Consider the following 24,631-nt stretch of genomic DNA (forward strand, 5'->3'; position numbering starts at 1 on the left):
TATCAGGCCCAAATTAAGCACTCATTCTATTTTTCTCTCCTCTCCTCTTGATGTCGTTCGGCGATCTCGGAAAAAGAAAACAGCAGTATGGGTCCCTAATTACTGAAACTTGCTTTACAATGATAATCCGTAGAGTAATTTAGCGTGCACAATGAGAGTTGTGGTGCTTGCGCAGATGGAGATTCTGATAAATAGTTTGTAACGTGTAATTAGCAGCTCTGCCGGTTACATGCCATTAACCCCTCAAGCTCAGGAATCATTATTGGCCCTCATTATCAAGCAGTAAGGTACGATCGAGCTGACTAGACATCAAAAACATCAAACAGCTATTAAAGCAGTGCGAGCTGGGGGCCGGTGGACACCTGTTTATGAGTCTAACTGTGCCATTTCTTCCCCTGAGGTGCTAAAAGTGATGATGTGAGGGAAGACAATGTTTTCATGTATATTGTTGTTGTTGTGGTTGCTTGTTTTTCTGTGTGAGCTTTGGAGGTCTTTTTCAAATGAATTAAGACATCTCAAAATGGCTGCTGTGTCTTGTCTGGAAAGGTGGACTGTGCTGGTAATATGACCTTTCATGCTGGAGAGCGGCACCAGAAATGTGCAATAAAAAAGACAAAACAGTTGTTTGGATTGTCATATCTGCTTTAGTGCTTTTTTGTTTGTGTCGTTAAAAGCTTCTGCAACTGTATTTTCATCCTCGTTTAAGGCTTCTTGCAGATAATTTGTCCACGAGTATAAGAGCTGAGTGGAGACCTTTGCCCATAATGCCTCGCCCTGAGCTGCCCTCCCGTACTCCACGCGGCGAGGTAGACGACCACCATCTTTGATCATCCATCGAGAGCCGACCAGTTTTTCCTCCTTTTTGATTAATTCCTGAAGGAAATGATAATTTCTCTTGAATGTATGAATATGTTATGAATAGTGGAATGAATCAAAGAGTAAAGGATGATAATTAATTACAGCGCTATGATAAAAGGCTGTGGGTGTTATGACGCAAGCTTCCTCTGTGTCATTATGAGAGGCTCCGTAATTACCTTTCTGCACGAGCCAGCGCTCCTGGCGGTGCTGGCAGTGAGAGTGCCGCTCGCTGAGTGAGTCTAACGGTCATAAAGCTTTTCCCTGCCTAATTGTCTGAGGGGCTCTATGGCACTTTCATAGATGAGGGACTGCGCCGTTAGGAAAAATGCTCGGCGACGCTACAGCTTTTCCAGCTCAATGAAGACAGATCTTCATCATGGGCTAAACCTTGCGGTTATTAGGTACAGATTGCATGAGTGGATGGCTAACTTGGGAAGGTGGTGTCGGAATGAGTGAGCAGCAGAGTCATACAGTCTGATAAAAAGCTGCTAGTAGACTACGTACAGTTTTAAAAGCAAGCTAGTGTGGATTTCTTTGTACATTATAGGCTCATATTTCTGTGCCAGTGAACCAGATCTGTGCCTCCCAGGTACCTCTGAATATTCCCTTTGTGTTATTATTCATGCCCTACCTTATGTAAGGGGCATTTACGACACCCTCCTACTCACTCCCACTCGCCCATCCTCCCATGCTTCCCCCCCCGGCTATGACCAGGCTGCTCCATACTGGGCCGACGAGGTATCTCTAATGCCTGTCTCCTGCTCAGCTGTCTTAGGCTCATTGAGCAGCAGGCCAGGCCCAGGATCTCCAGGCCATTACCTATTCATAGCACGCACCGGCCTCCAGCCTATTGTGGGGAACATAATGGGCTCCGGGGCCATGTAAACCACCGGCTTTCTGCTCCCAGTTTATCGCTTGTGTCCTTTTCATGCTAAGGAGAGGGAATGAAGGTGAGAGTAAGGAAGTTAGGAGAGAGAAGGGAGAGCCAAGAGGGAGAGGGATGTGAGGGGGCGTGGGAGTGTAATTGGACATTAGATAATACCTTCCTTGAGTCTTCTACGTCCTTTGCATCTCCTGAGGGTGAATGGCCTTGCATGTTCTCCACATCAGTGCAGAAAAGCTGCTTTGAGCCAAACGTAATGCACCTCGATTCACTCACTGTTTCAGTTTCTATTACTTTAAAGTTTACTTTTATCGATCACGATTAATCAGAGATGAACAAGCTTATATGTGGATGTTGGATCAAATGCTCTGTATCCTGCTGTAACAATGCAACTTCATTTCGTCTAATGCCAAGTCCTGTACATGAGCAGTGAATAAATAGCCTTTTTCTGAAGATACTGATATTTCTTAGAGATAGTCTAGTTTAAGTTGACACATCACTTTACATTCTAAACGTATTCAGTGCAAGACATGTAGTAAATGGCCTCTGGGTGAATTTGAACCTGGGCCTCTGGTTAACCTGCTCAGCCTTTTGCACTATACCAACATCCTTGTTGGGAATAACTTTAAAGTGACCTGTGTAACTTCTGCCAGGTACTGTGGGCACAACTGACAAAATACAGAATAATAAATGTGAAAATATTGTAATCAGCAAGTGAATTTTAAGTTGGTATATTTACAGATAAATTTAATATAAAGCCAGGACGATGCCACCCACAGGTTTGTGAACTTTGGCTTTTGAAGCCTAAAAAAACAGATAAAAGTAGAATTACCCTCACCCAAAAGCATGCACTTCCTGGGTGGTTTGTTGGTACAAAAAGACATTCAGCTGTGTCAGCATTCACCTTTCACTCAAAGAGGGCATGCTGTTAATGTGCAATGTAAAATTGTAAGGCTTATGAAGGATTTAAATGAATGAAAAAAATAAAAATCTACCTGCTATCAAGTACATCAGTTATAAAGACCAAAAATGTTTATTGTAATTGTCATTTTAACATGGAAGTTTATTCAATTCCATTTAATTCAATTTTATTTATACAACGCCAAATCACAACAACAGTCGCCTCTTTATATTGTAAGGTAGACCCTACAATAATACATACAGAGAAAAACCCAACAATCATATGACCCCCTATGGCAAGCACTTTGGTGACAGTGGGAAGGAAAAACTCCCTTTTAACAGGAAGAAACCTCAGGCAGAACCAGGCTCAGGGAGGGGCGGGGCCATCTGCTGCGGCAGGTTGGGGTGAGAGAAGGAAAACGGGATAAAAGACATGCTGTGGAAGAGAGCCGCAGCTTCCGTAAAGATAGCCTCAAGTGGCCACTAGAGGAACTGCAGTTTTGACAAGCGCTTCATTTCCCAGAACTGGAGGTTAATGCTTGATATGGACAAATTACTTTTTCTAGGTGACTCATATAGGTCGGGATTTGTTGCTAGCTACAAGTAAATATAGAATTGGTGAACACTGCCAGTTTTGTACCAAACCAGTTTGTTCTCATAAAATAAAATTGAGGGCTATAACAGAAAAAGCCTTCCACGAGAAGGACAAAAATAGAAATCATTATCTCGCAGATCCAAACAGAAAACACAGGTTGTGTTTTCTTTTTAAATATGCTTGCTACGTATGTTTTCTGTCTGCAGAGGTGAGCACTTTTTTTTTCTGGCCAAATTTATAGCTTAAGAATTTACCATCCGTCAGCTTGGCAGAAGCTCAGACAGTACCTTTTTAAAATGAAATATCATTAATTCAGTAAATGACAACATAAACAAACCCAGTAGTTGGGTGGCAGCGTTTCCCAGCGCTGCACCATCTTTCAGCTCCATATTGGGCCTTTTGTAGAAGTTTAATATATCTGACTGCCCTTGTTTGTTTCCTGTGTGGTGACTGATTGTTGTGATTCTGCCGGGTGTTTTTATGCTGAGACGCCTCAACCTTTCCATCAGCCTTCCCAGTGTCAGTCTTATCCCTCCTCTGCTGTGCTGTGATCTGATGGCGCGTGTGTGTGTGTGTTGGCGTGTTTGTTTTCCTGTCCTGACTGATGCCCTGTCGGAGCGTCCCAGTTGGGTGTATTCATCATTATGGATGCGTGTTTAGAGTCAGGGATGCACACCAGGTAAAGAAGAGAAGATGGGGGGGGGGTTGTTATAAATAGGCACTTGGCTCTCTAGCCATGTGGAATTGATGAGTTTCAGCACATTCTGCTCTGCAGTGCCAGGTTTAATTTCTACCGTCCTGACAGCACAAACCTCAGAGCCCAGAGACATCACGCCTGACTGCCGCTGCTGTGCAAATGTTAGCCATGTTTGAGGATGGACGCACGCATAGCGCCGGCTGCAGCGCTCCTATTGGATGTCTGACTGGGTGTACATCCCCTCCTCTAAACCCCTGTCACCTTAACAGACAGGCAATCACATCCCTGACTGGACACTCACCAGCAGCACACAGTAACTAATCCAAGAGGCAGTTTCTAAGACTGAGCTCGCCTCGGTCTTAACATGGTCAGCTACTGGTTACGAGGCAGGTGAACGCCTCTGTTTCCTCATCTGCTCCCTCCAGGCACCCTAAGTCAGACAGCAGCAGCAGCAGCAGCAGGACGAACCACAGCAGCAGCACTGTCTCTGAGATTCTCCGAGTCCTGGCTCACTCTCAGCTGCTGGCAAGAGCACAGTCAAATTAGCCAATAAAAATGTGTGAAATCGGTGGCTCAGTGCCGGAGAGGACGTGCCAGGAGAAATAAACATCAGTGCTCGCACAACCAGGAAAAGCTCGTGTGAAGAGGAAAAAGGCGGAACGGGAGAGCTGCTCCGTCGATTCTACGGCACGACTCTCTGATTTCAGGCGCAGAATCGGAGCTGCACAGACACAGTCGGAGTAAAGTTGTTTCTCCCCTCCACTGAACACAGAGACCCGGCACCGGATCAGGCCGGTGTCAGCACAAGTCAGAAGAACATGAGCTTCTGTCAGAGGATACACAGGCCTCACGTGCCGAAGTGATTTAATTCCCACTGTTCATCTGCAGTGGCCTCCCCCCTCACCATCCCCACCATCCCCACCCCCACACCTGAAGCCTGGGAATACCAGTCTTCATTTCACATGATGCTCGGCTGTGAAGTTTAATTTCAGCAAAATCTAAACACGCTAATTAAATATCATAACTTTCTGAAGAAGGCTCTTGTAAAGGTACCTGAAATTTTAATTTAGACTTCAAAAGAGTGAAGACTTTAAAGCAAATCTATTGTTTTTCATTTAGACTTGCAATTTTCTTTTCTCTGCAGTGCTGCAGTACGAAGTTATGATTGATCTGGTAATTAAAATATGCAGAGAGGGAAAAATATTAACTGCTCCTTTTTTCACTTTCTTTTTGTTTTAGAAAACAGCCGACACATTTTCTCTGCTCTTTCCAGCACAGATAATTAAATTTTGCACATTGATGTTCTTTACACAGCATTCATCGGCCTCATTATTTTTCCATTTTCATCTTTCTGGTGCGAGATCGATAGATTGATAAAATGATGGAGCCTATCTTAAATAATGCAAGCGGTGAAAAGTTACACTTACTTTGCTGCTGGCTAAGTGTTTGAACTTTTTATTCTTCTTTCAAATTGTATTTAATATCCCATGAAGGTAGATCTCGCAGTATTACATGCTAGCATAAAACATTTATTCCCATTTTTGCTGTACCTCTGCAAAAAAAAAAGGAAAAAAAGATGCACCTCATCTCCAGTTTTAGTGAGCCTATGGTATATGAGATGATGCTTGTCAAGGCTAATATCCTAAATGATAAAGAAAGTAGCAATTCAAAGAAAGACAGCGTAAAGTAGGCCAATTAGTACCTAGGGAACATTTTGCTAGAAGAGATAGCAGCTCCAAATGTCACATGCACGAACATTAGGACCGATTGTTTATAATGTGACCTGACAGTTTGGGTCTCTTTAATATGGGATTAGCTACAATGCTAATTAACATGTGGCTCTATTAAAACCAGCAGCTGCAAGTGAAGTAACTCTCTTCTGATGTACGCCCCACATTAAAGTGTTGCGTCCTGATCACAAATCAGCGCCAACACTTTTAAGAGACCTCCTCGTTTCCTTTCCTATTTTCTACTGGAAGTGCGACCTCCTAAGTCACCCCCCCACCCCCACACACACACACACACCCACCCCCCCAAAAATATCTTAAGCCCACAGATCAGAGCCTGCTTTGCCTTTGTCACAAACAGATATATGTTTTAAAGTCCCACTGCAGGGCTCTGTGTTTCATCAGAGACGTAAGCCACGGTGGCCTGAGGAGAATGTTAAACACATTCTCAATTAAAGCAGAGTAACTTTGCATCTCCTCGTCATTTCTCCTGCAGTCCCTGTAATTGGGTCTCTGTGGATTTAGCGGGAGAGTTCCAGCTCTTCTTGTGGAGTGGGGCTAAGGGGACAGCCAAAGAGGAAAAAGCTGCTGGTCGTCTGGCTCTGGACGCTAGCAGCTGGCAGGAAGGAACAGGAGTCAGATGCAGCCAAACGGGAGCACAGGTGGAATGAAGGCGCTCGCCCGTGCTCCAGTCCCAAACAGAGAGGCACTGTTAGTCAGTCAGGGTGAGATAAGGAGACGGGAGAACCGCCTGGGTGGCCTGGTTTTTCTACAGTTGGTTGCTATAACCAAGAAGTTGTAAACATTTCATTACAGCAAAATTATAGCTGCAGTAATTTGAATCCGATACATGAATAGTGCATCAATAGATTACATTAGATTATAATCCTGTAATGAGATTAAGACAATTAAAGAAATGGCTAATCCTTTGACAAAACTTTTAATTGGCCAACCTGTGACAATAGGACCTGTGAGTAATTGGAGATTCCAGAAGGTCTTGTTACGTATGGAGTTGGGGCCTCTGTTCTTCCCACAGATGTTGAGCCGAATTGAGATCTTGGGTATGTGGAGACCAAGACAGACCGGTTGAAACTATTCCCGAATAGTATTTCCAGTATCCTGATGAAAGAATCCACCGAATACTATTGCCAGGATGAAAGGATGCATAATCTTTAACAATTTTTTAGTAGGTGGTACATATCAGAAAAATATTCATGTGATTGCCAGACACAAAGGCTTCCTAGGAGAATGATGCTCAGCGCCTCTACCGGCTCTCCATAATGCATCCTGGTGCCATCTGTCCCCCCTATAAACGGTAACAAATATACAAGGAGCAATGGAAGAAGACCAGTGGAACCAGTGTAGGCCCTTCCAGCTGTGGACAAAGCTCAGCGTGGGTACGCTGACTGGTTTATGGATACGAAGCCCCAAGGGCGGCAAGCTGTGAGGCACTGCATGATCTAGTTAGTTTAACCACTGCAGCACCCCACATGACCTACCATGTTGGAAATGTAACATGAGAATCAGACTCCTTTATTAATCCAAGCGGAAATTATATGGTCACTGTTGCTCCAAGACAGGGAGACAGTAATTAGCAAAAGTAAAATAAATAATACACTATGTTACAAAGTTACAAAATATACCAAAAAAGCTTGAATGAGTCAAACTGGTGTCTGGGTGACAAAGTCAGAATCATGTGGATTCTAAAGCTTGGTCATTTTTATCCATCCATCCATCCATCCATCCATCCATCCATCCATCCATCCATCCATCCAGCCATTCTTCCATCCATTTGCTTCCACTTATCCTTTTCAGGGTCGCTGGAGCCTATCCCAGCTGTCATGGGGCAAGGGACAGAGCACACTCTGGACAGGTCATCAGTTTGTCGCAGGGCTAACACACAAAGACAGACAACCATTCGCGCTCACATTCACTCCCGCATTCACACCTATGGGCAGTTTAGATTAATCAATTAACCTATCCCCCTAACTGTGGGGATAGGTTAATTGAGTGGCCATTTTTAGTTCTTCCAAAATATCAACTTAAATAACGGATTTTTCACTTGTTGCCTGATAATATCTCAGTACTGAACGAGAACAGCGAGAGGTAAATAATCACTTCATTCACCAGCTTGTTTAGATTGAAGATATATGTATGTACATTAGACGAATTTAGATCCTTTTTTTTTGTACTTTAAATGTTTTTTGGAACTGGGCTCTCTTGCAAATGAGACACTGGGTCTCAATGGGACTACCTGTATAAATAAAGGTTAAATAAAAAATAAAGTAAAATGTTCATGGATATTCAGTTGGCATTAGTTATACTTGTAGTTATTGATGGTGGTGATCAACAAATGACAAACACATTGCAGACAAACCAAAGTAACTGGAAAAACCAGCAATTGTTCTGCTGTTTTCTGAACTATATATAAAGGCTCACAAACTCAAATGTGTGTGTGTGTGTGTGTGTGTGTGTGTGTATCAGTGTGTGTATGTGTATATATTTGTGGGTGTGTGTCTTCTTCTGGAGAGACATGTGAAGGACAGCCGAAGGTGCGGCGAGATCCAGTGATGGGCTTGTTTTATTACATCTCATATTGAGACCAATCTCTGTCCGTTCACCCGAAGGACAGCCAGCTATTCCCTAACTAAATTAGCCAGCCGCTGTGGTGTGAGAGGGCCTCCACAGGCACACACACACAATCACAGAGGCAGGTACAGGCGGTCATGCAATATTGTGCATGGTTCTCCTCCCCCTCTCACACAAACTTCCATACATATTTGCACGTCCTGTTGCTCGCTCTCCCTCTCTCACACTTACACACATGCTCACACACTCCCCTGGTGAAGGCAGTGGATGTGGGGTAATTGCAGTCATTGTGGTAGGTTGCGTGTGTGCCCCTGTCATGGAGGTCTGCAGACCTCCTTGTGGGACCAGGCAGCACAGATGCAGCTACCTTAAGTGTAGCAAATGCGTGGAGTTTAGGTTGAGCCGCGCGGTTGCTGGATGGGTGAAAGTTGTCTTTATGCGCTCTTGTCCCTAATGAATGATCTTTTGTAGATTCAGTTACACACACACACACACACGCAAACACACACACACACGCAAACAAATGTTCAGCACAGACACACACACCAAGCAAATGCATTTTCACACAACACACATATCATACATATTTATATATATATATATTCAGTCACAGTGGATGTTCTAATGAGGCAGAGCCTGAAATAGCAGTGGGGCTAGCACTGCAGAACTATGACATCCCATGTGAGAACTTGCCCAAATCACAGTGGCTGCAGCCGTGCGTCAGGTTTCTTTATTTATAACCCGTACGGTATTGTCCTACACTCTGAGCATATGGAGGATTATGTAACACTCAGCATCCAATAGATAACCACTAAAGTGAGGGCCTATATATAAAGCTCGCTGTAGACTTGTTTCTGAGGCTGCTTAAGATTGATTTGGCACTCCTGAACGTCTGCCTCACAATGATGTAACAAAAAGCATATTTTTCCTGGCTCTTTCTTTAATAGGTCGGTTCACTCAGGTAAAAAAGAAAAAAAGGAAGTATTTTGTCTATTAACTTTAGTGATTTTTATTTACACAGGTTTTCAAATATCTACAATGTTTTTGTTTTATTCTAAAGGCTCTAGGCACTTCCGATTTTTATATTCCATTAGGCACGCCATCAGGGAGACATCTAATCAAAGCTCATTGTTCAACATGACCTCAGAAATATGGCCGGGTTCTAATGTCATTTCCACACATGCTGTGCGGCTCCGAAGTTTTCGAAACATTACCTCGCAGAGGTACCAGCGCAAATTTCTGACTCAGTCACGTAGGACAATAGCCCGTGTTTAACCTGCCAGCTCACTAGTTCACAGCCTGTGTGTGTGAAGCTAATAGTCTGGTGCATTCACTGCCTTTGAGTGGGCGTCGTGTGTGCTGCCTCCTGCACGCTCTGTCCAGGCTGGAGCGTTTTCTGTAGCGTGAACCCATCTGAAGTGCACTACTTCCTCTTGTGTGTTATGTGTGATAAAGGAAAATTGTGGTATTTTCTCCCAGCTTGATTTTTCTGAAATCGTTCAAAGCTGATGCGTGAAAACACGTCTGAAGAAGTACGTTGATGGATGTTGTGGGGAGTCCGGTGAGGAGAGGAGACAGAATACACTGAGAAAGCCGTAATCCATAACAAAAACTGTGGCATGTTATTCAAGAAGCCTAGGGGTAAAAAAAACAAACTATGTGCCCTCTACCATGGAAAACAGTGCAAGAGTGCCGAGGAAGACTAGTACTGTTTTAAAGGCAATGGGTGGGGGGGGCTCATCAAGGTTGAGCTTATCTTTTGTTCATGTTTGCTGCACTTTGTATGAGGTTATTTGATCAATAAAAACTATTCATGGAATTATTTTTGAAAGTATCTTTGTTTTCCTCTTAGTATCTAAATGCTTTGCACAGTTGTCGGTTTGTGAGATTTGCTTCCACCCCTTCATACAATGGATGAGGAAGGAATTTCGTCGGTGGTCCTCAAAGCGAAGAAATATTAAAAAAGAAGCGATGTCCTTATTACTCAGGATAATCCAAGGACCTCACTCTTGTTATTTTTATTTCACATTCTTTTTATTGAGGAGAGGACAAAAAAAGTCGCTAAAATGAAAAAAAAAAAAACACTGGTAAGAAAACTGTTGAAACTGTGGCTCAGTGGTTTCCAACCTCGCGGTCAGGACTCCTGCAACGGGTTCATAGATGAATCCGAGAGGTCAGGGTTGGCAGATGCTCGCTAGAGTAAGATAAACTTTCTAAATCTGTGATATTGGCTTCTTTCTTTTGAAATGCTGTATAGTTTTAGTGTAAAACTTAACATTAGTTCGATCAAACTGTCAAGCACTAATGCAAATGCTCCACGAGATTAAAGAGTCAAGTAGAAATTTTATCTGTCAAAAAGGTGTGAAACTGCAGAATTTTATTAAATGAAATACTACATTTCTTCAGCTATGCCTCACAAATGTACCTGCTAATATATTGCAACCTAATGCCTTTAACAACATCTGTTGACTGATATCAGTATATCTGTTTATGTCATGTCCATAGCGTGCTGAACGACTTTCAAACTTCCATGGCACAAAAAAGGAGAACAACCAATAACAAAACAAACGAATCAGTGTCGCTATCTGCTGGCAGCCAGATTGCTACTTGGAAGAGGAGTATTAGAAAATCGGTGCATCCCTAAAAAAAAAAATCATAATTTTTGGTTAACTGACCTTTTAAGAAATATCAACTAATAAAATGTGACCGCTGTCATTTTGTCGATCGTTGCCGAGATCTGCTTTTGCAAACATCAGCTGTGCCGCTATAGCTATCTCCTCTGATTAGTCCTCATTCACTCAAATAGAAACGCCACCTCACGCTTGTCACATTGTATATAAGTGATCAGGCAGAAAGCTGGTCATTACAATCATGACATCAAATGCCTGGCAGCGGAGGTCAATCAGTGTACATTAACCAAACAGAGCTCGTTTGTTTTACAGCTTTTAGTGGCATGTTGGCACCAGCGTACATGAGCTTTAGGCTGGCATCCAGCGGGCACGAAGGGCCTCCCAGCAGAGCGGGAGTAAGATGGGTCTTGGCCAGCCCTCTAACGGAGGAATATGAAGGAGACAGAGTGTGGGGTGTTAATGTGCCCCCCCTCCTTTTCAAGCATTCAGCCACTCAGGTGATTTATGTAGCTGAAATTAACTACTTTCACATTTGGCATTCATAAATATCTAAAAGGTATACAGTGATGGACAGGTAACTGCCAGAAAGATGCCTTTTTTTTCCTTTCTTTTTGACCCTCCACACTTTTTTGGTCTTTGACACGTCATTACATTTGTGTGTGAGTTAGTTGGTGCATAGACAAACACACAGGGAACCCAACCCCCACCTGGTCCTAATTATAGCAGATGAAGCCACATTTCAGTGGCACTCCGGTGATCTGTCATCGACAGGCCCTCACCAGTCTGGCTGGGAGTGATATCTCTCTGTAAAATATGTATGACATCAAAAAGCCTTAAAGGTTATTACAAATTAATAATGAGTAGTGGGCTGGGAGCAGTAAAAAATAGCCTTCCCTTGGTGTCGTGTTTAAATGTTTAATTTAACATGCTCCAGTATAAATGTGGACTGCCTCCCAGCAAGATGTGCAAAGGGCCCCGAGGCCTCGCCAGACTGCCGGAGGTCTGCGGCGTACAAACCCAGACTCCTACGCCGGACTAACGTGTATTAAAAGCGACATTCAGATTAGACTGATTCATGCAGATGTGAATGATCGCCCGTCTGGAGCCGTCAAGTGTTTTTGAAAAGGCGCCTCTTCATCTGCGCCTCTCTAAGAGCATACAGAATGAAGAAAAAAAAAAAAACACTAAAGGAAGTAGTTTTACTCGCATCAAGCGCAAATTCTCGGAAGACTCGGAGACACAGAAAAGCTCTTTCTGAGCGTTTCTCTGAAGCAAGTCGAATCATTGGCCCTGAACCCCCCTCACAGTAATGTCTGAAGACACTGTACAAAATTGCCTTATTTATGCCTGTAATGTAAGCTGTCTGTTCTACTGTCGCTCATTCTCTGTGGAACCAACGATGGTGGCAGCCGAGTCTGGAGTGAATTTGCCGGGCGACTACCTAGGAAACATCAACAGTCATTAATTATGTAAAAACTCCTCTCATAGTGGGAGCAGAAAAAAGCTGCATACAACTGCAGCGCCTGCTTCTATTAGACTCAATGTACTCTACAATGAGCCCTCGCTGCCTGGGGGCGTGGAGGGATTATCAGCCTACCACCACGACCCCCACAACGACACACACACGGGCTGTACAGTACGCTCACACTGGCACACTAAATGTGACGTTCCATTAAGTTCTGCACAAATGTATGCTTGTGTTTAGCTGCGGCGGAGAGGAGCACAAATCTCTGTGCTTGTCTCTCCTTCCTAGTCACCCCATCATTCACTCCTCTCCTTCGCAGGTCCTGTTTCTTTTCCCCGGCAATTGTCTACTTTCCGGCTTTTTCACTACAATGAATGAGATCGGCAAATCTGACAGGACAAATGATACGGCGTGTTTGTCAGGGAAGGCTGGGTGAAGGGGGCCGTTTGATTGTTGATAGTGCCGCCACCAACGTCGCTCTCGTTCTTCCTCTATTTGGAGCCAAATTAACCGCAGAGCCGTCCTACGCGGGGCCTACCTGAGATCTTCTTCCGAGCCCTTGCGATTGACAACGGCAGATTTATCAAGCAAATAATGGACCTAATTTCTGCACCATGTGTTTCCGATCCGTCTTCTGCCTGCAACAGACGCCGGATTGTTTGGCAGACTTCAAGCCATCTCCACACCGTTCGCTCCTCTGTCAGCTGCGCTCTTCTAACCGCGGTTCAAGGCTCGTTCATCAGCGCTGTTCTTTTTAGCGGATGCGGCTTTGGCATGATGTTCCTCCATGCTGAAACAAAGGCAGCGCTGACACCTGTAATTAATTAGGCTATTATGCATTCCGCAATGATAATTGCCTCACTGGAAAGTCACCAGCCTTCTAAGAGGGAGAGAGAGGAGAGGTGGCTGGAGAGCGCTATCCATCATAGAGGAGCACTCGCACTCCCTCTTTCGCTGCCTCCCTCTCCTCTCGTGTCATGCTGTCTCACCTTGACTAGTGTAGGCAGGGCTAGAGAAACACTGTCAACATGTGTCTGGGGGGGGCGAGATATGCAGCTGTGCCTCCCCCTTAACTAGAGCTGCTCCACCAGCGGCCTGCCAGGGTCCATCCACTCCAGGGCTTTGGCTCACATTGGCACAGTTACCCGTGACACCCCATCTGTTGTAGCTCTGTTCACTAGGGCAGTACAGTGCCGGGATAATGGGGGCACTTTATTGTTATAATTAGCCCTTACCTACACTTCTCCTCTCTTCTCTTCTCTCCTCTCCTGTTAACAGTTCTCCCAGCACAGAAGTCTAGTCCAGGTGCACTCATTACTACTTTTCGCAGCCCTCCTTCTCAGCACATCAACCGGTGCCTTCATCTTACCCTCAGCACGCCCGCGCTCCCTCCCATCATGCCGTGATGGATACATTTTCAGGAGACACACTTTCCTCAAGGTTTAGGTCACTCGGTGCTTGAAACATTTGAAAGAGCAAACTCAAAGAAAATGACAACTCCCGTCTTTTGAACTACAAAGACGTTCAAAAAAGATTTGTTTTCTCTTCTCCGTTTGTCTCTCGTCGGCTCTTGACTTTGACTTTGCTGTGACTTTGAGGTGTTAGTACGGAGGCTGGTGCTTTTGAATTTTGTTGAGAGGGTGGGAAACACAGTGGTTCTACCGCCTGTTGATGATGACGGGGGGGTACCCAGAAGGCACCTGCTGCCTAGCGGAGACAGCAGGCCCTTTGATCTCGGTTTAATGTCGTGCCATGTTCTCTGTCTCTCATGCAGCGACACGTGCCACGTCCGTCAGGATTACGTCAGCCCCACCTTGATCTGTAGAGGTTTGCTGTCTCTCTCTCTCTCTGTCTGGGTCATTATCAGCATACTACACTGGGGCATTGACCTGAAGTCTCTCTCCTCTTACACAGTATATGTAGATTTGCAGTTTTAGCCATGTTAGCTGCTGTAGAGAGATGTTGGTGTATCCACCTTTAGGCTCCAACTGAAGTATCTTGCAACTATTAGATGCAAACCTTAAGTCTTCAAAGGATGACATGTGTCTTTATATCTAGCATGATTCTGAATTATTAATTTGGCAAATCTTATATATGATTGTATATAAAAGATTAATGTAGCCATCCTGAGGTTGTCCATTGGTTTTATTTTAAAGCCTTGAGTTTAATATTTTGGCTGTCGCCATCTTAGTTATTTGAACCAAGCAGGTGTAGAAGTAAGTCTGTTTGGGTGAGAGCAGTGCTAACACTAGCAAACCATACTAATAAGATGCGCTGACCCACTTGCATATGTGTTTCTGGGAGTTTTTCTGAAATTTGAAAAAAAAGGCACAAAAATAGGAAAAAACTAATGTTTGCAACTTGCTATTTGCTGCTATATGCTTTACATATATAAAATGGTAGAATTTACTTAGAAAAACTGGAGCACAGATTTCTTGGATGGGCTGCTCTGTATAATTAACTGCACAGCAAGCTCTAATATTTGTCAGATAATTCCATTAAAAATGCTCCAAATGGCACCGAGAGAGTTGAGAGGTCAGGTGCAGTGGATTGAATTAGTGGATGTAAAGCCGAGCTGAGCTTCAGCCGCAGACACCTGTGTCAGCACACCTGTAAAAGTGGCCACACCTCAAATAATGCATAACTTTAAGCCTTAGAACAGGGGTGTCGAACTCCAGGCCTCGAGGGCCGATGTCCTGCAGGTTTTAGATAACACCCTGGGTCAACACACCTGAATCGAATGATCAGTTTATTACCAGGCTTCTGGAGAACTTCAAGATATGTTCAGGAGGTAATTTAGCCATTTAAATCAGCTGTGTTGGATCAAGGACTCATCTAAAACCTGCAGGACACCGGCCCTCGAGGCCTGGAATTTGACACCTGTGCCTCAGAACAATTTAAATTGATTCGTTTTTTTTTTTAAAAACCCTTCATAACACAAATTTTTGCACTAGGATATAAACCTGTTTATTTTGTTTGTTTTTTTCTGCTTTAAATTTGTTCCTTGTAACTTAATTTTGGGGGGACTATTCAAGGAACTGCGGTAGTTCTTGCTTCAGTTTCAGTCCCTAAGTTTAAGCATTAAAACCTAGCAAAGCTTATTATATCTCATCATTCAGACATGTTTTTTTTTGTTAACTGCCGTATAAAATATCTGTGGTAATGAACGTGGTCAGTGCTAACATGTATGTTAATGTTAACAAGCCCCCAGCAAACAGTTTCTCTCACATTACGGTGAGCATGCTGACGTTAGGATATAGCTCAAAGCATGACTTCCTGTACAGGGTTGCCTGCTAAAGCCTACATGATACTCCATTGTGGACGCAGACTGTAGAAGCCCCGACAGCCAAGTAGTCATTCCTGCTATGCTTCTTCGATGTCCGCCAACTGGATCACATGCATAGTTGGTGCATTCTAATGTAAATTCTCTATTGATGAGTCTTTAAAAAAAGGCTGGCCTTCGAACATCTGCACAGACCCTTGAACTCCCTGTTTGATGGCTAAGTTTGCATCACTGAGACCCGAGTGCAGCTGAGCAGACTCACGGACACGGAAAGTATATAACCACAGCCTAATCCAGTAGCAGCTGTAAAATGCTATATGAAAACCTTTCTGCCTTCTTCTCCTCAGGTTAATAGGGTCTTGAAACCTATATTGGATTTTTTTCCGGTGTACACTTTATAAGGTCCTACTCTGCCTCCATTCATTGTACCATTCAAATATCATTCAACTATTCCAATACAGTTGAGCCTCTCCCCTTGGGCTTACAGGCTACCATGAATGGTGTCAAATTTTCACATTGAATTTGTCATTGCTTTTGTTGCAGCATGTATTCACATGAGGAGCGGATAAGTGGTTCAGAAGAATATTGGTTTGGTCAGCTTTGGCCATTTATTTGGCTGAGACGGCAGCTCTGCAGTGGCTGAGTGGCGGCAGCGTCAGTCTTTTGTGAGCGCGGCGCATTGACTGACAGGCACCGCTGATTGGAATTGACGTGGCGACGAGATGTGTGTCAGTACTCTGACTGCTCATCTCACCGGGCACCCAGAGATGGCTGCAGCCACCGCCATGCTGCCACCACCGCTCCAAGATGGGTGTCACCATGATTAAATCTGCCCTCAAACACAGGCTGAATGAGAGCAACTTGATGTATATGTGTGTGTGTGTGTGTGTACGTGGGAGTGCATGTGTGGGTGTACACGGGTCCCTCAATGTCCAGACTGTATTGCAATAGTGTTTACCTCTGACTCTCTCCTCCACCCACTCATCAGTCACTCCTCACCAACTCATCTCTGCGCTCCCGCCTCTCCTGTGAACCTACTCTCAAAGCAAAACAACCGCCTGCAGTGACAGCTGCACAAGTGCTGGGCCTGCATGGCTAAGATCAGATCTCTTTCCTGCTTCTGAGGAGAAAATGATGATAGCTTTTTCTTTTTTTTTTTTTTTGCATTTGTTTTCGTTTTAACATACAGATCACATAAAAGAAACTGAAAGCAGATAACTCACAGGTTTCCTCCTTGAATTGTCTTTTACAATCGAAATTTTGCGGTGTTTCACAGAGGCATTCCCGTGACCAGTCAGTCATTAAAAAGTCATCTTGAAATTATTTTAACTCTTTTGACCTTTATTTAAGGCCTCCTTAATACTCGGCTATAAATTACCGAGTGAGATGCTGAATAATTTTGCTGTAAATGATGATTTACAGATGAAGGACCCACTGACCAGGAAATCCGCACAGGTGCTGATGTCTGAAATAACAATTTGGCTGATGGATGATAACAATATTTTTTTTGTTTACCAGTTTTTGGTTATTTATTTATTTATTCATTTTTTTGGCGCTAGGGAAACAAAGAAGTTTTGCATTGAAGCCACTATGAGATACTTTATCAAAGTAATTTTACTCAGGACAGGTCAGAATGAATGTTGTTTATATGGATGCACCGCTGGGTATCTCTATAAACAACATGCATAGCACAGATAATTATCAGCCACAGCCACGGGTAAATGTCACCTTATTTCCAGAGTGGCAGTCAACAAGTGCACCCCTAAAATAGTATTACCTGCAGACTGGGAGAAGTCAGTCCACTAAAACCAATGTTTGGAAATGTAAAAAAAAATCAAACAATCACTGGGGGTTATATACTGAATATATGTTATAGAAATGTATCTCAGGAAAGAACAATAACGATCGTATTTTGGCTTATCTCCTGTATCAGCTCCAAGGAGCAAATATTTGTCACATATCCAGCAGATTCTTCTGGAAATTCTGGTGACAAGTGGTGCTGTGGTGGTAGTGGGCTTCCCACTGTTTTGTTCTAATAAGCATGGAGCGGGACCGGGGTTGTTGTGACATCCTGTCAGCCTGTGGGCTGGACTGGAGCTCAGTGAGCAGCACAGTAGGATGGACTCCCTCTGATTGTGCGCTGACCTTTGCATCATGGGGAAGATGACAGGTAATTTAGAGGCCTCAGGGACTGCGGAACCATACATTTTCTGTCCCCAAACCACCCCCAGCGACGACCACATTCACCTTGAGATGGAGGCGGCGCATCCGTGAATACACACATGCACACACTAACTCAGAGAGAATGAAATGGCACGCTGCTCACACGGAGGCACAGATGCATATGCAGACATGCTCCAAGCATTCACACATTTATTTGCACACTCTCCGCGTTGACACCCGCCCAACACCCCCATCATTGTCGCACACTCTAATCACCTGCATCATCACAACCCATCCTCAAACAACCAAATCACAGGGGGTGGCAAACTGGTAAGGCAGAGGGGGGAAACGATGATTTAGTGTGATAATTGCATAATCACCAGTTGTGATAATTGTAATTGATGACTGCATAATTGCTAATTGCGCTCTTTATGGGAACCTCTCTTTTCTGTTGTCTCTCTGTCTCTCTCTCTCAGCATTGCTCAGTAGCCCTTCATGCTGCCTCCTCTACTTCATTCTTGACTTGTTCTCCTTTATTTATTCCTCTCTCTTCAGCACATGCTAGCTATTTCTCACATACACACATAGACACTCACTAGTGGGCACTGTAAGTATTCTCAAAGGCTTATCAGTAAGTATTTCCCAGCAGCCTTGTCCCAGAGGCTGTGCTCTGCCCACTCCGCTGCTGCGTGAAGAGTTATGGAGAAGCGTTAACAGGTTTCCTTTGTCTCTCTTTTGCTGCTCTGCCTCAGGCTTTATTCCTCTTTGGAAAATCAACCTGCGGCCAAGCCCATTCCCTTGGTAGCCATATCCTTAATCATGAAATGGGTGAAAACAAAGAAAGAAATGTGAGCCAAACCCAGGGCAAGAGCCATATCACACAGCCAAAAGAGGAGAAGTGATTTGGTAGTTATAGACCTACCTTGAGCTGCACCTGTTCTTACAGGTCCTGATTTTTGGCAAGCTGTTGTCATCCTGAGACCAACAACACGCCCGGAATAACTGCCTGTTAAAAGATAATGGTAGAAGTTCATCATCTGGAGTATTTAAAGTGTTTCCGCTATATTCACTTGAGTGACACGCCAAACAACACGCGCAAACAGTAATTTTTTTTAATATTATAACTTGCACAAAGCAGGATTCAGAATCAGATATATAACAATATAAAAATGAAAAGAAGGAAGAGACTATTTATGGACAGAGTAAATAATATCTAAGCATAAGCACAATCTTGTAACCTAAGAACATTAAGACAGGTGTGAAGCGTTTTTTTCTTTATAAGAGAGAGTCTGCTGCTAAGCTTCACTAAAGTACCAGAGGTGAAATAAAACAGCCTCAGTTGGATGTGTGTGTGTAACATAATGCCAAGGAGGAAAACATCAGTTTAAATAAGCAACTGTGGCTGCCATTCAAAATCTTGGAAGGGTTATAAGGCCATTTCCAGACAGGTTGCAGTCCTGAGCACCTGCAATGAGAGATGATTCACAAGTGCTAAACCTTCAAGGCAGATGCCAATCTTTACAGGAGTGAATGTTCCAGCAAATTCGCCCCAAGATTAAACCGTGCAGTGCTGAGAGAAACTAAATAAACCCCGAACATTACATCTCACACTTACATCTCAGGCCTCGGTTAGCGTTTTAAAATTCATAACATTAAAATTAAAAAGAGGATGAACAATTATGGCTTTGTGCCTAGTAGTCGTAGCAGCTACTTTTGGCTGTTCCCTTAATCACAATTGGTGACCACAGCTGTAGCTCCCTGCATATCTGGCAGATTTTTATGCCAGCTTCACTTCCTGATGTGTCCCCCAAGAGATTTGTCTGCTCCCAGGATTGAATCGGGGTATTTAACTTGTTAGGCAAATGCGTAAATCATACACTACGGAGCCACTTGCCAGGAGAAAGTCTCTTCTCACTAAAACAACATGGCATCATATCTTAGGTTTGTAAAGTTGCATTTGAACAAACCATGACACTTCTGGAAAAATCTCCTTCAGACAAACGTGACAGACAAAGTGGAGATGTTCGGCTTTAATGCACAGTTCTAGGTTTGGTGAAAAGAACATGCAGAATATTAGCACAAAGGGCTCATACCAACTGCCAACCACAGTGGTGATGTGGTGATGATTTGGGCTTGTTTGGCAGCAAAGAAACTGGGCACCTTGCAGTCACTGAGTCCACCATGAACTTGTCTGTATACCAACGTATTCTTGGGTCAAATGTAAGCCATCTGTCTGACAGATAGAGCTTGGCTGAACGTAGGTTATGCAACAGGACAACAGCAGCAAAATAAAAGAATCAAGATGATCTCAATTCTCCACAGCATTTTAGCGTTGGTAAAAATTAAACAGAAAATGGTTCCTTCAAGCTCCAAAAAGTTGATTCTGTTCATCTGGATGTGGCGTTTTCAGTGGAGGAAACGTTTCGTCACTCATCCAAGTCTCAGCTGATTGCAGGTTTCCCCAATCTTATAAACAGTACATTTGCATAATGATTGAAACTAGCACCACTGATGAACAATGGGCTGTGAGGTCAGCTTTTTGATTAATATGCAAATTGTCATGACCATCGATCAACAACCATCTCTTCAAGTTATTTCTGCTAAAGGTGATTCTACAAGCTAATAAATAATGGTTCTGTAGTTTTTCCACAATCTGCTTCTGCATGTTGGCTTACTTTTTATTATATAAACAATGATGTGGTGTAATGTCAAATGAGCTGTTGTTCAAGTGAGTTTGCATATAAATAATTGTAAGACTTGGTTTATGTCCTGGTGTGAAAAACCATAGTATTAAGAGGGTTTTACTGTAAATTTAAGTTGAAAAGAATGTGATTCATATGGATATTTAAAGTGTATGAGCAAAATAATTTTTTTTATTTAACAAAGCAGGATTTTTAGTTACATATTACGTTGGTGACATATCTGGCAGTTTAATATCTAAGCTAAAACTTGGGTAACAATGAAATTGCACGTTAACAAGTGACAAAGCAAAGTTAAATCAGCAGCATAAACACAGATATTTGACTGAAACATAATTTTGAGTCAAATAAAATTTATCTCTACATTTAAAGGATGCTAGAAAAAGTTTGGGTTAGCTAACAAAGCAGAAACTTAGCTGTATTATTCATGTTTATACTTCTAACCTTTCTCAAATGTCCTAATGCATTCCTAAACATAGCAAGTTATCCATAATACTGGTGTGTTTGTCGCTATCCAGGAGTTCAGGATAGTCTTGGACAGGTTTTTCTGGTAATATTTGCCTAGCAATTCCACATTTTAGTGTCATCAAAGATTAGTCAACGTAATAATACTGTAGTAGCAGACTGTGAACTAAAGCTGGCACTGGATCTTTGTGATGTCATCATAAACACTGATCGGCTGAGGTACTTGTGATCCCAGGGGTATCATACAAATGCTGGTCCCTGTGCACCAGCTCCATATGCTCATATCAGTTAGACTTGTGGCTCGAAAAGCCCACGTGCTTGACTGGAGGTGGATTATCGTGGTCCTGAGGATGACTCTGTGATTATGCACGACACCTCAAAGTGCTTTGAGGAAAGGCAGATTTGTGTGGGGGTGTCTTTACGCAGAGCGGACACTAACTTGAGAAGGCATCAGACGGGCGTGTGATTGATGTCTTTGCTAGCGTCTGTAGGCAGGTTAATGGTGTGATTGTGAAGGTAATCTTCGTGTTCTCTCATTAAAGGATGATGGAGGGCCAGCAGACCCTGGAAGATGGAGCCTTGGCTGGTGCCTTCACAAGGAGCTCGGGCTTTTTACATATGCAGTTGGGAGTCTCATTTGATATATATGCTTTGAGGAAGGCACGCCAGCCAGCAGACTGTCAGTGAAAAGTTGATGACTAGCTGTGGGATCAGCCACCCTGCTGTAGTGGCCATGTAGATGAGGTGTAAGCTCAGGTTGGTGATAGTTTGTCTTGGTGTCACAGAGTGGTGTTGTTGGTTTGCTCATTGTCACGCTGAAGAGAGGAGAAGGAGACTTTTTAGTTACTGCCTCAAAAACAAGCTCTGGGTCACCAAACTGCTCCTCCTCAGGAAGCAAGCATAAAAACAGTGTCTCATCATTGGGAATAAAGCCCGCCTCAGCTGAAGCAGCTCAGTTGTTGATGTACTCATAAGCAAAAGATAAAGCCGGAACGTTATTTATGGTGCCATTGAGCTTCACGCATTTTCACTGTTTGTGCACCAACATGCCAACATTAATGTCATGTTCCAAAGGGACAGGGGAGACGGGTGACTGGGGGAGGAGGGGGGCAAATGGAGGGTGGTGGGAGGGTTAAATATGGGTAGAGCTGAGTGAAACAGAACAGCATAGTGTAGCAGGCAGCTGACTGAGAGCGGCAGACTATTGCATCTGTATTGATTGGGCTCCAGCCTTTTCCATTTTCCATGAACTCCTCGGAGCTGCTCCAAGTGGGAGTGATGGGGGGATTTGCCTGATCTTTATGATATTTCTTTAAACATGATGCTGTCGTTATGCCTCCCTGGGGAAGACACCAGCCATTTCCAGTAAATCAAAGGCTCTGCGTCCCTCGCTGTTTTCCACACACCTTATTTATAACCCCACTAAACCGCCCCCAACACATTGCCACCATTCTCATAAGTGTTTTCTGCCTTTGCAAAATGAATGTTTTTTCTTTTCTTTTTTTTCCTTCGAGTGCAGCCGTACTGATGAGGAGGGGCTTAGCCATACTGCACACTTGACCCACTGTTGTGGAGTCCATTGAGCCAATTCGAGTCTGTAATCAACAGTGACAGAAATGACATGGACAATAGATGACAATAATTTGAATTCTATCTGCTTTTGGAGTGGGGGGCCATTTGAACAAGCCTGATCTGATTTACTGTTGCATGAGGACATGGAGAGGCAGATTCTGACTTACGAAAACAGGCCTGAGGTCTTAGCGGGAGCTGGGAGCAGAGTAACCCACATACCCACTAGTGCAGGTGCCCTCTCCATGGGGCCAGGTGGTAGCTAATTCACTTTCTTTGTCCCTCCTAATGAATCGTTAATTGGTTTGCATCACCCGCAGCGCCAAGGATAGCAGGTGCTGAGTGCTGCTGGTGATGGAGGCCACTGGCAAGTCTCCTCGCACACACCAGCACCTACATTTAACAGGCCAAATGTCACCTCGCAACATGTAGCATCTTGGCAGTGACACAGCAAGGACATGGTTGTAGTTTATACCTTGTTTCTCTAGTTGTCGCAGATTATGTACAGTAGAAGCCACGCAGCATTTTTCCGGTATGCACATATAAAAGACAAGCAGAAATGTTTGATTTATCGGCAGGATGCTGTGAGGCTGACCTTTGCTCACGCTACCATTCATTTATTGCGAGCAATAGGAGAGTTTGCATGCTTTCTGCTCTGTGTAAAAGCGTCAATTTAATGCCTGCAGTGCAAATATTCTGTGCATTGTGAGTTAGTCGTGTGCCAGGATCCTATCAGTCCGTGTTTTCCTTAATGGCATCTTCTCCCCTGCAGGTGGTTGCTCTGAACAAGCGCAGTAAGGAGGCAGAGTCTGCGTTCCTGGGAATCTACAAACAGCTTATCGAGGCCCCAGGTGAGTCTCCCACTAAGACCTGAGATGTGCATCTTCACAAACAACAGCAGCGGCAGCAGCATAAACACCGGCGTTACTCCTAGAATTATCTCTCTCCCTTCCAAGATCCCTCCCCAGAGATCAATTCCCTATCACTGGACCAGGCCTCTAAGTGTACACGCAGAGACATATCATGCATATGCGAAGAAAAAAAGTAATTTTCTTACCATAGATAGATATGGTGGAACAGTATATGATACAAGATGCATAAAACCCTATAGCCTGTGGCTCTTATCTGTTTTTCAAAGTCTACGCTCTCAGAGCGGTTTCCAAAACTCTGCGTGAGGCCACTTCAAAACCCAGCACTGGTCCTTGAGTGTAGCCTGGCTGAGGAGCGAACACATCCTTGAGGAGCTTTGCTGTTGATTGTGGAGGGCCAATTAAAATCCCAACTGAAGTCGGGCTCTGTGCGGAACGCAGGTCTGATGAGGCCAATGGGGGGAAAAAGGGGGGAAAGACAGTAAGTAAGAGCAGAGGAAAGACATATTGCGTGTTTATTTAGTTGTTATTTCAATGCCACGCAGGGCACATGTACTGTATTGCTCTTTGTTGCAGGAGACGGCAGCAAAACACAGCCCAATCTCAGTCTAGATCAGAGAAACACTTGTGGCAGGAGTAGAGAATGCTGTTTACAGATTCAATGAATACAAGATAAAAGTCTGCGTCAGAGAAATAGCGACGGCGGCAACTGACTTTTAAAGGTCTCCATTTTTCCTTGAAGTCCCCTGCTTGATATTGCACCACCACACACATGCACACACCCACACACATACACTCTCACACACTTTGAATGGAGTTATTTCCTTGATAAAGATAGTTTTCTTTGAAGATGTATTCAGTTTGATTTTCTGACCTATACCTTTTATATCGAGGCCTTAATTCAAGCCTAGGAGGGTCTTGTGAGATATATATTGTCAAAAAACTCTCTCAAGTAGCAAATAGAGTCAACTAAGAGTTATGTTATGTTCAAGAACAAAGACTGATAAATTAAAAACAAAAAAAAAACAAAAATCAAAGGCTGCTGTCATCCAACACCTGCTGTTAAGAAAAAGCATTTGTTTGCAGGGTAACGACTATCTTTTTTCTCTCCGTGTTTCTTTATATCGAGTGTATTTATTCACCCCGCCTGTGGTCATTATATCGAGTATGCAGGAGTAGACATTCCTGTATCAGGTTACATCAGGTGACGTAGCGCAGCCAGCCTCCTACCTCCATTTG

General features: G+C 43.7%; 1 protein-coding gene across 2 annotated transcripts in view; it reads left to right on the forward strand.

Annotated features, from left to right (window-relative positions):
- Positions 1 to 24,631, forward strand: part of cux2b (cut-like homeobox 2b) — a 96,451-nt gene that overhangs the window by 42,904 nt on the left and 28,916 nt on the right. For both annotated transcript variants that reach the window (XM_005940556.2, XM_005940558.3), the window contains exon 4: positions 23,296 to 23,374. In XM_005940556.2, the coding sequence (XP_005940618.1) occupies positions 23,296 to 23,374 (79 nt within the window). The remainder of the gene's footprint in view (positions 1 to 23,295; positions 23,375 to 24,631) is intronic.

The sequence above is a fragment of the Haplochromis burtoni genome, unplaced genomic scaffold (assembly GCF_018398535.1).
Source record: "Haplochromis burtoni strain Fernald_Lab_line unplaced genomic scaffold, NCSU_Asbu1 Contig_293, whole genome shotgun sequence".
NCBI lineage: Eukaryota > Metazoa > Chordata > Actinopteri > Cichliformes > Cichlidae > Haplochromis > Haplochromis burtoni.